At 37.7% G+C, this 14,356-nt stretch overlaps 4 protein-coding genes across 5 annotated transcripts; 2 read left to right on the top strand and 2 right to left on the bottom strand.

The window, feature by feature from the left end:
• Positions 1–1,241: 1,241 nt before the first annotated feature.
• On the top strand, positions 1,242–4,483 carry LOC131790526 (DNA ligase 1-like). 2 transcript variants are annotated; one of them, XM_066167909.1, is made up of 4 exons: positions 1,242–1,903; positions 2,574–3,312; positions 3,755–3,822; positions 4,179–4,483. In XM_066167909.1, exons 2-4 carry the CDS (start codon positions 2,613–2,615, stop codon positions 4,389–4,391), a joined length of 981 nt encoding a protein of 326 aa, XP_066024006.1. In that variant the 5' UTR covers positions 1,242–1,903; positions 2,574–2,612; the 3' UTR covers positions 4,392–4,483. The 2 variants fall into 2 exon arrangements, with proteins under 2 accessions (XP_066024006.1, XP_066024007.1); XM_066167910.1 differs by having other exon boundaries at positions 2,596–3,312.
• A 49-nt stretch (positions 4,484–4,532) lies between these two features.
• Positions 4,533–7,287, bottom strand: LOC136281503 (uncharacterized). The gene is made up of 2 exons (XM_066167912.1): positions 6,923–7,287; positions 4,533–5,490 (listed from the first exon to the last, which is right to left on the bottom strand). The coding sequence occupies exons 1-2, from the start codon at positions 7,215–7,217 to the stop codon at positions 5,111–5,113; spliced, it is 675 nt and encodes a 224-aa protein (XP_066024009.1). The 5' UTR covers positions 7,218–7,287; the 3' UTR covers positions 4,533–5,110.
• A 169-nt stretch (positions 7,288–7,456) lies between these two features.
• LOC131779848 (uncharacterized) lies at positions 7,457–11,342 on the top strand. Its single transcript, XM_059096431.2, has 4 exons — positions 7,457–8,456; positions 9,539–9,828; positions 9,980–10,079; positions 10,693–11,342. The coding sequence occupies exons 1-4, from the start codon at positions 8,162–8,164 to the stop codon at positions 11,058–11,060; spliced, it is 1,053 nt and encodes a 350-aa protein (XP_058952414.2). The 5' UTR covers positions 7,457–8,161; the 3' UTR covers positions 11,061–11,342.
• Positions 11,343–11,578: 236 nt separating this feature from the next.
• On the bottom strand, positions 11,579–14,251 carry LOC131779850 (uncharacterized). Its single transcript, XM_059096432.2, has 3 exons — positions 13,651–14,251; positions 13,045–13,281; positions 11,579–12,328 (listed from the first exon to the last, which is right to left on the bottom strand). Exons 1-3 carry the CDS (start codon positions 13,973–13,975, stop codon positions 11,949–11,951), a joined length of 942 nt encoding a protein of 313 aa, XP_058952415.2. The 5' UTR covers positions 13,976–14,251; the 3' UTR covers positions 11,579–11,948.
• Between the last annotated feature and the right edge of the window lie 105 nt (positions 14,252–14,356).

A 14,356-nucleotide genomic window follows, 5' to 3' on the forward strand; every position in this document is an offset into this window, starting at 1 on the left:
TTTTCATTTTTATATAAAGAAGGACTTGTAATTTGCACCAAAAATAAAAAGATGTAATATTTTTTTGGGAGATCCAGTGATTGGGACATTTAAGAAATTAAGTTATGAAAGGAAATTTGGTTGGTACTTCTCACTACTAACAAGTCTTGTTGACAAATATTTTCAGATCAGAGTTTCAAATAAAGTAAATTGAAGACATCATATAAAAGGTGTTTTTCCTCTAAGGGAACATTGACTACCTCTGTCTTGTCTGCATGCCAAATGTTTGCAAAGTGTGTGGATGATCCACAAGTATTGGAACTCTTACAAAACATTTTTGTAAGAGTTCCAATACTTGTGGATCATCCACACACTTTGCAAACATTTGGCATGCAGACAAGACAGAGGTAGTCAATGTTCCCCTTTTCTTACAAAAATGTTTTGTAAGAATAAAAACAGCAAAACAAATTACAGCAATTAGTCATGAAAATAGAGCAAAAAACTGAAAAAAAAAAGCAGCAACAACAATCATGAAAAAAGAAAGATTAATTAGGTGTTGAATTTGTTTGTCTAAGGCATGAAATTTCTACTAAAAGTATTGTCAACAAAAAGTCTCTGGCAGCGTTTGAGGCAACTGAGCTTGACTGTTCCAAGGTTTTCTAACAAAGGCAACCAGTAATGTAGGTTAGGGAAGTAAGATAACAATGTAATTATTGTTAATTATTGTGGAAGTTGGCAATTTCCATTTAACATAACTGACAGCTGGTTCATGAGAAAATCCAGATTAATGTAAAGATTTACTAAAACTTAGTTTGAGTAATAAATTTCATGATCTTTAAGTTATAAACATGTACATGTATGTATATCTCTTGGTAAGTTTTGTATAGCATACCTTTTATTGAACCAAAGTTTTAAGCCTCTGAAATTACTCTTTTTCTTAAAACCTTCACATTCAAGGTATTGAGAATTTCTTAGAATTTATGTGGACCTCAGGGTATCAAAATTGCCTCAAATTCAATTCCCAGAAATTATCAAGAGTTCCACACTTCTTAAATTATAGGTAGTTTGTAAAGCTGAGAATTCCTAGGAATTCCTAGGGATTCCAAGTCCTCACAAAACTGGAGTCTTCCTTTCCCAGAAATTCCCAGTAATTCCAAGCTTTTTAAATCAGAGTTAATTTTCATAGTTGGGAATTTTTGAGAATTCCTAGGAATTCCTAGGAATTCCCAGGAATTTTTAGGAATTCCTAAGAATTCCCAGAAATTCCCAGAAAACTGGGAATTCGGTTTGCAAGGGTCATTTGCATAATTGGGAATTTTTGAGAATTCCTAGGAATTCCTAGGAATTCCTAGGAATTCCCAGAAAACTGGGAATTCAGTTCGCAAGGGTACTGTGGTAATTCCGGGAAATGAAATGGCAACGGCCCGTTACAACTTTTCCGAGAATGCTCCTGGGTGACAATAAGTTTTAGGAATGCGAAAATGAAATATATTTAGCTTTCTTGTGGTTGATTTGCAATTTGAAATGTCTATTCATAACTTTCGCGCTCATTTTCGAATTCAGGCCACGTGTGCACACCGTGGGTGATTTAAATTGAGAGACCCCAGAGACCACAAAACAGTAACTCTCTATTTGTTTGTACATGACTTCATGTCAAAATTAGGGCATTATATTTTTACAATTTAGGAGCACATATTTGAAATAATACTTTCAGTTCCTACTATTTAACTCTCCTTTTAATATGTAAAACTTCCTTTTAATTTATGTTTCTTTCCTGCTCGTACAGTGTACTACTTGGTTCAGTTTGTAGATGACGGTATTTTGGACATCAAAACTGACGACAACTTTAGAACAAGGGAAGATGGCCTTAAAGAGGCACAGTATGGGGATACCTTTTACTTGTGCACAATAATTTTTGAAAGTGGTGAGTCTAAGCACTTGTTTTGTTTTGATCATCTTGTGATAGGAAGCTAAGTTGTTTGATTTTGCTTTTCTATACAAATCTGAAAGAATTAGCTCTGAAATGTTACGAAATGGCTCGGTTTTTCATCATGGAAGCATGACATTGATGAAAATGGTGCTACCTACTTTAAATACAATCCATTTTCTTAAAATCTTTTTGAAAAAGTCATGATTAAGGTCAGGGCTCGACCCTAACTTTTCAACTTACTAGCCAAGTGGTTAGTGTCAACTTAGATGTTGCAACAATTTCAGTTTGCTTACTAGCTAGACTGGCTGGTGGAGATTGAAAACCATGTGTGTTTCTACCAATGTGTGGCTAGTGTCGAGCCCTGGAGGTAATTAAGGATAGAAATGGATATTGTAATCCCAAATCAATGGAAAAGGCATGGTGACAAACTACTGGTACATGGTGTGCCTCTTGCAAGTTGTATATTTTGTTGATAGGATTTAATAAAATAATTTAATTTTATAAAAATAATTTAAAACAAGCTTCAAATAGATGAAAGAGGAGGCAACAAAATCACAAATAGATGTAGAATCCTTTGTTGCAAACTTGTGCTGTGATTGGTTGCTGCAACTGAAGTTTATTTTTACTGTTAATGGATAGCTGGGGTTTTTGGTCTTTTTGATAGCTGGAGATGTTTTAACTTGCAGATGATAAAGAGGAAGTGATGAAAAGAAAAGTTGCCATGCAGAAATTGAAAAACCCCAAACAAACAGAACAAAGGAAAATGAAAAAGATAGGAAAGAAAACAAAGGAAAACAGAAAGAATGTCGGTGAGGAGAAGGAGGGTGAAGAATCCACACAAAAAGAAATGGTGGATAGGGAAGAAATTGCAAGAAAGAAAGCAGAACGACAGAAGAAACGAGTAGAACAACAAAAGGCTAAGGAAAACAAGGAAAGGGAAAAGGCTGTAAAAGAAAAGGAAAGAGCTGCTTTGATGGAAAGGGATAACCGCATACTTGCAGAGATGAACTCTTTAGCAAGAAATCTGGATGTCGAAAGCAAGCAGCCATTTACCAATTTATCTGATTTAGAGGAGTATGATGTTGACAGGGCTGAACCCATGGATGATGAAGAATATTTTGGTGGAAGAGATATTATATCTGAATGTTCATCTTACCTTCATCCCCCCCTCTCTCTTCCTCCCCCTTCCAACTCTGCCAAACCAGCTTCACAAACCCCAAGAGCAACAGTTGGTGGAAAAAGACCCAGGGGTTTCTCCCAGAGTCAACCAAAACTTCCTCCAAGACCAACTGTGGGTGGAAAAAAGCCAAGGTCCACATTCAACCACAGCTGCCAAAAATGTGAGGAGTATAAGGAAATCATAGCTGCACAAAATCAAGAAATTTCTCAACTCAAGGCTCAAGGTAATTATATCTCACTTTTTACATAACTAGCACTCATATATTTAATGATAAGATAGAGAGTTCAGGGCATTTTCCTGTCTGCTTTTCCTTTTGCTTCTCATTGGATTGACTAATTGTGAGGGGAAAGACGGACACCAGTTGATCATAGTCTATCTTGTATAATTTTACAATAACTCTGAAAGTAGGGAATAAACCATTTTAAATCACTTTAATAAGGCTGCAACTCTTGCAAATTGTATTTTATTGTGTTTCAAATAGTGATGCTTGTATTAAGATATGAATATTATTTTGAAGGGAAGATTATTTTTCCACATTTACATACTTATGGATTAAAATACTGGTGACAGTCAAGCAGATTGACTCACTGATTGATTGCTATATTTAATCTTCCCATGTTAGCTAGGTAATTAAAGCTATGATGTAATCCATTTATCTGTTGTAGTGAATGGTTGTTATGAAGAGCTCCCCAGACCTGGGAAAGTCCCTGAGATTGTGGCAGCACGCTTCAAGGTAAATGCTTTAAGGCTTAATACCTGGCAATTAGACTGTAAAGCTTAAGTTATTGAATTTATATATTTTTTATAATTTGAGCTTAAGAGGCATATCTGACCATCAAATGCAATGTAGACTGAGTTTGTTTAGAGTTTTAAATAATTTCTTACATGGCTATTGTAGGAGGGACTACCTGAAAACTTCTGTGCAGGGAATCAGTTGAAAGTGCTTTCACTGCCTTAGTGGTCATGCACTTTCAAAATTCAAATGTTCACCATAGCCTTCCTTCAATTTTAACATTAAAAACATGACAGAAGTGTAAAGGACATGATTGTTATGAAAACCTTATGGTTAAATTTGTGTGTCCTTTTTAGATGGTTGAGTTGTCAAAAGGTAGAGGTGTCTACTTATACGAGGATCACATAAACACAGCCAAGAGTAAAAACAGCCCAACTTCAGCAGCATGTTTCCTGCTCAGCTGCTTTTATAAAAATTTTGAGCTAGTGGGAAAGAATCTGACCGGAGCAAATGCCAGAGGGGGCTTAAGAGAGTGTCTCTGTAAGAGCGGTCCGGTCGATTTTGCTTGAGACACGGATTTCGCTCGTTTCTCGTGTGTTGTAAGACATTCATGTACCTATACTAAAACCACAATCAGTTTGATCGGATCTCTTTATTTTTCAGAGTTTTATGGAAATTAAATTTCACTCGAGCGAAGGCTTGTTGTGACACTTTTCAAGACTTTAATTTCATACAACTTTAGAGGACAATTTACAAAAAACTACGGAACTCAGCAAAAAACAAATACCACAGCCATGTATATTAACTCTATCTAATCTATCGAGGCGACTTTCGTAAACATCACGTGTCAATCAAGGAAACAGGAAGACTTGAATGACACCTTATCGGTTCGCCTAAATCAAACACGCCAAAACCGATCAAATTCAAGGTAAATTTTTGAAAAAGTGAGGCGTTCTTAACTGATCCAACTAACATAGCTAGGAAGTAGGTGCCATAGAAAAGATAACTACAGAAAAAAACTTTGCGGCCCGACCTTTACGAGAACTTTATAACTCAGTGAACTTACCTAATTTTCGGCAATCTCCAAGTTTGGCCGCCATTTTGAGGGACTTGTCAACATGAAGCGTAACCGATATAAATCAAGCAGGTTAAGAGTAGTTGAAAGGAGTTGTCTGCTCGAGTTCACAAATATAAAATAACATTCACTGCCAAATTTCTAGATACAGGCATATGGCTTTGTTCCTTTACAAAAAGTCCAAATATTTGTTCGCGTAATTCATTAATGACTTCATCCCCATTGACAAAAATAGCAGATTTCAATTAAGAGGAAATAAAAAATAAGCCATACCTCGTCTGGTGTTGGTGTTGGTTTTGCTTTTGGTTTTGCTTTTGGTTCTAGTTTTGGTTTTGCTTTTGGTTTTGCTTTTGGCACATACTGGAACTTCTGTTCTTTCTTACTAGGGTCGAGGTAGTGCTTTAGTGCCTCCTCGTGGATTTCTCTATGCGCTTTATTCCAAGAAAAAATGAAGCTTTTTCTTCCATCGAGATACTCTTCATCAAACTGTGACGCCACTTTCCTTCGTGCCCAGCGTGAGATAACAACCTGTTCTTCTTCGCTTTGATCCCTGTATTCATTATCGCCACCAATGATGATCAATACTTTGTTTCCTTAAAGTACAAGACAAAATGTATTATATTACACCTTTACATAGCTGATATTTTAACTGAGATTGGCTTTACTTCTTAGTTAAAAAGTTCCTCGTTTTAAAGTCCTCAGTGTCCCTCATATTTCTTACTTGCCCCTTTCTATCCCACAGAATGAAGAGGAAGGGCCTTCGTTGTGTGTGGGGGGGGGGGGATGAAGGCGCTCAAAAATGTTCGTTTTGATTTATGGTTATTATTTTCGACCAATTGCAAGAGGGTTTGGAAGCTGCCTGGAGTCCAAGGTTACTTCCACTACAAGTAAACTATTATATAGAATAAGTAAACGATTCTTTAAAAGGGAGTTTGACGGGGAGAATTTTTCATGCTTTTTCCAGGAGGGCTTCTGTCTACTGTAAGTCAATCATGCTCATTAACAGACCAAAACCCCGCAGAAGGGATATAATAATATCATTACGTCACTCATACATGTTGGAAAATGTCTGACATCTCAGCTTCAATCTTTCTTCGTGCCAAACATCTCAGTGAATCAAAGCTTGGAAAACTACGTATTTTGTTTAAGTGATGTCTATTTCGGTAGAGATAATTCACGAACGAAAGCAATCGCTGTACTTTACCACCGATTTTCTGAAAAGATATCTTTTTCCAAAAAGTACAAAGTCCGGTGTATGTGAATAAGTCGTAAATAATATCATCCTCGTGACAATAAAGAGTGAAATCTGGACAAAATACGAATGACAATGGAAAGTTTATCATTACTGGCTTCAGTTGAGCTGATTTTGGTCAAAGAAAAGTATTATAATCAAAATATTTTTTTACAACTAACAGGAGTAACGTAACAGTTCCCCTCGCGAATCATACGACAAGACAGGTCAGAGGCTTGCACGGTATTAATGGCACGTAGCGTTCTAGAAGACAAAAGTTCTCATGCCATCATGATGGACTCTGATCTGAAAGTAAGGCATCTCGACCTACGCTGAATAAAATTCTCTCCAAAAATGTTTTTGCCTTGTTGTACAAAATTAAAATTGTTGTTATTCAGAGCACTCTAAGATGTTTAATTCGGCTTAACGAGTCCCTTAACGTTTGTGTGTAGATATATATCAGGAAAGTTTCAAAAGTCGACCACATTGATGAGACATTGTCAGATCTTGTGCTTGGATCATTTGGTATTATTACCACTAGTAACGGCATTAACAAACGGATCCAGTTATGTTCTTTCCTCCTTTTCCTTCGAAGCCAAATTAGATGAGAGTATGTAAATATGCATTAAGCATCTATGCCATTGTTATCTGAATTTCTTCTCGAAGTACGACGATTTATCACCTTTGAAAGAAAACTTCTTACATCGTGAAAATAAGTCATCTCAAGAAAGCAGCGATAGGTTACAAGAGCACAAATATTAAAATGATCATTTCAATGTTTACAGTCAACCTACCAGTCGCTCGCAGCAAAGCTCTGTAGATCTTCGCGTAGCCAATACCAGCGTTGTCCTCGTTGATAGAGAGACGAGATTCAAGTGCATGGACAACAAGGACGGCATAATCCATTTGTAGCTGAGGAATGATGTTTTCACACACATCCGAAATTTCACGAACGTGAAAATTTCGCTTATCCACCAATATTCTAAGGTTAAGATCGTCTGCCATTTTGAGCAACAAGGTTTCTATTGAGTCCAGCTTGTTATCACAGTTAAAAAGGTGGAACTTTATCGACCTTACTGGGCTCGCCATTTTTTGACAATTCTTATTATCAGGGAGCTTTTAATGCATGCGTCTTCGTTCGTTGGCCTCAAAGCTTCGTTTACAGACGGATAGCTTTCATTTCATTAGTACAAAGTTCATTTGCCTTTCTCGGAATTGTCACGCAATAATTTCTTCATTTCTTCGCTACTTCCGGTTTTTTTCTTTATTTAATATCTCGCCATTTGGTACCCCTCATTAGGAAAACCAAGTAAGGTTGAGAAAAGATTTGACACTGACTGGGACTTCTGTCACTGAATGGAATATAACAATACTGATATCTTGGAGCGTCTCAGAGCAAATCTGTTTGCGGTATCTATTGTTACTTTTTGTGCTTTATTTCCGCGAGGATACGCTTCTGAGAAGACAGTCGTTTATTTTTATTTGGTTTCCCTCGAAAGCTTTGGGTTCGTGCTGAAATCTTCAAGCAACATCTAGGAATGTTAAGAGCTATTTCCTCCCACGCAAATTATAATGAAATACGACTGTAAAAGACCAGAAATTATGTAAAGTCGTTGTTTTCACTTCCGAAGTGACTTATGTTAATTACTACATTGAGAGACAGACGATTGTACTTCACATTTGTTTCGTATTGATCACCACGATGAATCAATACAAATTTTTTTCCCGATATTGTAATAATAGTGTGACTTGGATGATTTTGAACTTTACTTAGCTTTGCTAGATATCATCAGCTCTTCTTATTTTAGTACACGTTATCAAAGTTCATTTTCAAGGGCAAGTGAATTTTTTTAGCTACGTGACGACGTCAACAACACTAGCTATTGCTCATGATTGGCGAAGATTGATCTCGTTTCTAAGAAACGATCTGCAACAATCGATTCCGCAGTTCACGGAACGGCGGTTAACAATAATTTCTGAAACACTGTACTCCTTCCTAAAGCGCTTCTGAGTTCTAAAAGCCTCTGGAAAAAATGGAAAGAGAATCGATGAGAGGTTACCTGTTCAACTGCGACAACACATGTGAGCTAAAAGAAGTCGAAGCACTTCTGTTTGAAATGGAAGAGAAGCACAACTTGAAGATCGATGTTGAAAAGCTATATTTTGGATTGAAAAGCATGTCTGAAATTTGCGACACCAAGATTCCTCAGTTAAAAATTGATTTTGCCGTTTTCGCTGTCCATGCAAATGAATCTCGGCTTTCGATCAACGAAGAAAACGCTGGAATTGGTTACGCCAAGTTGTATAGAGCATTGTCAACAGCCACGGGTGAGTATTTCAAGGGCGGAAGCGTTTGAAAAGTCGTATTTTCGTAAATAAACCTGTTTCGGTGTCATAAAACAAGCCTAGAAGAGTAAGTTGAGTCTGAATTAGCACTTTGTTATGAAGCATCGATGGAAGCTTTTACCAGTCGGATTTACCGCATTGTTTTACCATTATTCAGCTACTTTCACTTTCGATAAGGGGCTCCAACAGAGTCCCGCAGCTTAGACTAACAAGTCGGGCGATGCTTGGTTTGCCGCAAAGTGTGAGTTTTAATCTTGTATTTAAGGGTTATTCTGGTGAACTGAGTAAATGAGGCATTTAGAGTCTCGAGAAAATTAGGAATAACATAACCGATGACAACGTTTTGAATTTCAAGCGCAAAATCAAATGGACGGTGTCCTTACCAATTTTAATAGAGGTATTTTCAAGCCCAAACCTGCAAAAGTCAAGACACTCACATAATTATATTTTTCCTTTTCATCATTAAGATCGCGGTCACGGTCACTATTATGTTTACTGTCACTTCCATTGTCACCGTTAATGTCACCAAAATTTAACGTTTCTCTCGCTGTTACTGCTACAGGTATTGTCACTTCTACTCACTCTGTCACCATAGTTTTCACTGTCACTGTTACTGTTTTTGTCTTTGTACTCCCCCTGTCACTGTCTGCCGCTGTCACTTGCACCATCACTGTTATCATCACGGTCAAAGACTCTGTCACTGTTATTGCTATTGTCGATATCACTGTCTTGATTAATGTCACTGTCTCAGTCACCTTCCATGCTATTTTGACTGTCATTGTCTCTTTCACAATCTCTGTCAATGTCTTTCTCTCTGTCACAGTTTCTATCACTTTTATTGTCTCTATCACAGTCTGTCGCTGTTACTGTACCTGTCTCCGTCCCTGTCGCTTTCGACTGCCCTTCCCTATGCCGTTACCATTGTCATTGTCATCATTATGGTCGTCGTCAAAATCATTCACTATCACAGTATTTTTATAACACCATTGTTATTATTATTATTATTATTATTAGTAGTAGTAGTAGTAGTAGTATTTAGTAATAATTGCTTTTTGATTATAAAGGTGACAAAGTGTTGATAATCATCGCTGGGGACACGTATTACAAAGATGAAACTGAACAGGAACAGTGTGTGATCTCACGCTGGGCACGAAGAAAAGTGACCTCGCAGTTTGATGACGAGTACCTTGATGGAAGAAAAAGTTTTATTTTGTCTTGGAACTCAAAGCACCGAACGATCCACGAGGAGGCACTTCTGCACTTCTTTGATCCAAAAAAGGAAGGACAGAAGTTTCGATATCAACCAAAACCAAAGCCAATCCCGTCATTAGCCCTCCCAAGAGAGGATCATGAGGTATGGTGGTGCAAAACGCCTTTCTTTTTCACGTTTTTTGGATGGCTGATTGAAGTATGCTCCCATCCCTCCCTTTCCCTTTGTTCATCATTTGTAAGAAATAGGGAGAATATCTCTTTACGAGTCAATGCTACATAATTTCTCTGGATAGGTTCTGCAGGAAGACTCCTCTGCTCCGCTTGTAAAAAATGATGTACTGAGTCATGAAGGTGAAGAATCAAACCGGGAAGAGAGCTCAAAAGAATGTGGAGGTAACTAATCATTTTATACTCTACAAACTTTAATTATAACTTGATTCTTTTTGAACAAGCCAAATTGTGTAAGACCTGCCGTTAATGGTTCTTGTTTTTTTTTTTTGTTTGTTTTTTTTTTTTATTAACCAATTATATTGCCTAAGAAATGTAATTATAAACGTCTTTCTGCGCGAAGAAGGGCAAATCGGGTCAGCATGCATCACAAATTTCAACAAAATAAAACACACTAATTTCTTTCTCTTTTTGTATTCGAGTAATCCCTTTACCTCTCTCTTTCTCGAGATACTGTTTAACGTTTGCTGAGAACCAATGTATAAATAAATTGGACAGCTCAAACACTTTTACATGGATAACAAAACATTGTATGTTTTGACTCGGATGAGCTACTGACGAATCTTAAAAGTACAATCGCTCTGACGAAAGGCTAACGCTCGAAACGTCAGCTTTTTTACTCTTTACGGTGGTCAATTACGTTTTCAACTTTGTTGTTAACACTAAACTACCTCTTAAAAGTACAGTTTGATTACGACTGAACCACTATTAACGGGCGGCGTTGACTGCACTCATATTTATAATTAGCTGTTATATTAATATCTTGTACTCTCTTTAGACGCTGACACAACACCTGCTTTAGTAAACCACCCAAAAGGAACATTGTTGCTTAAGACGCGCCTGAGATACGGAAAAATCTCTTACGAAGAGAACGACGTTGTGGAATGGGAACAAGGATGGCAGCCATCTGAAATGGTCGTGCTGGACCTAGAAGAAAAATGGAAGCTGGTCCCTGATACTGAAGTGCAGTTCACTGCCGATGGTGATGGTCTAGTCAACTGTGTCATTAAAATGAATTGTTGGCAAAAATTTAAGTATTATATGTGGAGTATCTGTAATTGCATGAAAACATGCATATGCGCAGTGGGTATGTTTGTGTACAATCACCTTAGTTCTTGCTACCGCTGGATTAGAGCTAAATTTTAGAGAGAAGTACTCTCATATACACATTGAATGTGTTGAACAACACTAGCTTAGTGTTTGAAAAAGTTAGTAATCAGCCCCGTAAAAATGAAAACATTTTGAAAATGAGCGCGCAGTCCAACATACAAGCAGGCATTTATGATGCTGTAGTGATAAGTTTAAGCCTCGATGTTTTGTTCTGAGTTGACGAATTTACCTATTCTACATAAGCTGCAGCATTAATGGCAGTGAAATATTCTCAGGTGTAATAATAAAAAAAGGAAATTAAAGCATCGTAAAGTGGAAGTCTAGTAACAAAGTGGCACTTTCAGCTTTTAAAAATTAGTTGTCAGACCTGTCTGTGCAACATTCGCGAAACGTCCATATGAATCTCGTCCCTGCATGAACACGGAAAAGGTGTTGGGGGAAACACGAAACGTAGTCGAGTCTTTTGCCTTCTTCTTGAGTGCTCTAAACACTTCCTGAATGCTTTACAAGAGAACAGAGCAAAGTCGAAGCTTTTTTCATTTGTTAGTCAAATATCCAATGTTTACTGCTATGTTTATTGGTTGCCTTTACTCAACCTACTTGTCACGATTACAGTTTTATAAAATGGGATACGCATGTCCCGTTTGGATAATCAAAAAGATTTGGATCAATACCACTATGTGGGAAACTGCCCACCTACCCCCCCCCCCCCTAACCCAACAACAATTAATTGATAACAAGTTTGGGTTAATGTTGGGTTAGGGGAGGGGTAGGTGGATACTGATATTGATCCAAAGATTTCATGCAATGACATACTGAGAAAGATAAAATGAATCCGATGGCTATGAAAACAAAAATATACAATGTATACACATACAACAAAATATACAATGTATACACATTTTTCACTGTATTGGCGAACTCTTAATGATCATAGCTATGCTTATCCGTCAAAGCCGTGAGTGGAGGTTCGTCGTCATTCTCCACTGGAACTGGAAACCTGAGGCCATCAACTGCCGACGTTGGATTCCGTGCCTGCTTCTTAGGGCTCTCTCTTTTAGTTTGCCGCATCCTGATTGACCGCTCACCGCATTTTAATGCCCGTTCCAACATTTTCATGACACGTTTCTTGTAAAAGGGATCTAGGTCTTGTCCTCGTGCTGGGTTGGCGATGAAAAACACGTTTCTCTTTTCACCTTCGGTGACTTCAATAGCTTCACTGGTCAACCTCTCTCTCTCCTCGTCAGCGTTGGGCCTCTTTTGGATCTCGTCGTCAAATGTTATGACAGTAAACACTGTTATGACTGCAAAGGAGGGCGAATTGGTCGTATTACGAACATCGCTGAGCATTCCACTTAATCAGTGTGGGTCTTACCTTTCTTTTAACAATCTGAACAGACCTCTGTCATAAAGACGGACACGATTATCACTTTTTATGCGCATACAAGTTAGCCTTCTTTTTCTCGCTTTTGAGGGAAAATTTTGTTGTTTTTAAACACGTTGTCGAGGCCAGATAGGTAAGAAGACTTGAAATAAAACTGGGTTGAGTGAATGACATCACCATGCCTTGATCAGTCGTCCAATTTGCATATTGACTGATTTTAGTCTCCAGAATTAGTGTACATACAACTCTATGTACGATGTTCCTAAAAATCTCAATTTGATCAACAACGGCTAGCTTGGATATTTTAATGTGGAATAAGATCCACACCTTAAGGTGGTAAAAAAAATATATAAATATATATATATATATATATATATATATATATTTGTATATCCAAGAGTACCTATTGTGTAATGCACATTCATTAAATGAAGTGGGCATTGCCAAAAGCCTTTGACATAACAATCACCTACCATTCTGATAAGAGGAAGGAAGGAATGGGAAGCTACTTTTCGAGGAATATCCTCCAAAGGAAAACCAAGTAAAGGCATTAGGTGATAAGAATATCTGCTTATGCTTTACCTTTCATAATGATACTGAAAAATTATGCTATAATTATAACCATCATCTACTCACTTGCACTTCGTAGCTGTTCTTGAACAAATTTTATGATCTCTCTGTACTTTCCTTCCTCGAATCTGATGTCGACACCTTTTAAGACCCAGAAGACAACATGCATCTGGTCGACCAGGGGGCGTTTTTCTAATTTATAGGCTGCAGGACCAGCGGCTACCGCCAGTTGTGCGCTCATGTGATCTCGACTCAAGTCTTCTCCAGGTCGATGAATGCCAAACAGAATACGAAACAGCTCTCCTGTGTAGACAATGGAACAAACTTTCCTTCACCTACCAGTTTGCGCCTGCTACTTAGTCAGGCTGAATATGGGGTGCTGCCTTTTTAATTAACAGGTTGCAACAATAAAGTTAGGCTTCCCTAAAAGATAGTTTCTAATATAAAGCATGAAATTTCATTAAAATTGCGAGCACATATTTGAGAGCTAATCAAACAACGGCGACTAGGTAATGTAAACAAATTTCGTCAGTCCACCCACTTCCGGTTTGACAACTTTTCGTTTGCGAACGATTTTCCAATTTCGACAAGAGTTTTTCATAAGCCCACGAGGTTGCGCACTTTATCATTCGAAGTATTTCAACAGGTAGTTTAAAGTTAAACAGAACCTACCCTCTTCTTTAATATCCATCGCGAAAAATCCACGCGTGTCATAAAGTTTTACTGGAATTCCCGGAAGAACAAAACTCTCCAAAGTCTTCGTTCCATCCTTACCGGTAGTTTGAATTATGGCTGGCTCTTCATCGAGATCTAAAGCTTTGTGAATAGAATTAATCAAAGCGGATTTTCCGGAGCCAAACATTCCAAAGAACACAATGTTTATAAAGCATCCTTCCATTTCGCCCTCCAGGGCATCAGGGAAAGTCTCGTTCTTTCCGATGTTGTAATCAAGTACTCGGCTACGCAGCGTAGAAATCTCATCTTCTAACGACTCCATGACTTGTTTTCAAGGAATAAGCAGATCCTAACCAAACCAGCTATCGTTACAATTCTGTTTCGGAAAGCGATATCGTTGCTACGACACTTTACACCTTTACTCAATCATAACACGGCTTTGACCGACGTATCATGTGACCTCACCTAAAGATTTCCGAGAAAACCCAATTTACATTCAATCCTTTGGACAGCTGTCCCTTGAAATGCAACGAAGATGCTACATGAAACTGGTGTAGAATTTTTAAATTTTTACTTTACAGTCATAATTGTTGACAGTAATTACCCTATAGAGGAATCGATGCGCTTCGAATTGAAATAGTGGTGACTTGCGTGACTGAAGTATACTCGCTCACATTATGCAAATTGTTATCGGAAATTTTCG

The sequence above is a fragment of the Pocillopora verrucosa genome, chromosome 6, assembly GCF_036669915.1.
Source record: "Pocillopora verrucosa isolate sample1 chromosome 6, ASM3666991v2, whole genome shotgun sequence".
Taxonomy (NCBI): domain Eukaryota; kingdom Metazoa; phylum Cnidaria; class Anthozoa; order Scleractinia; family Pocilloporidae; genus Pocillopora; species Pocillopora verrucosa.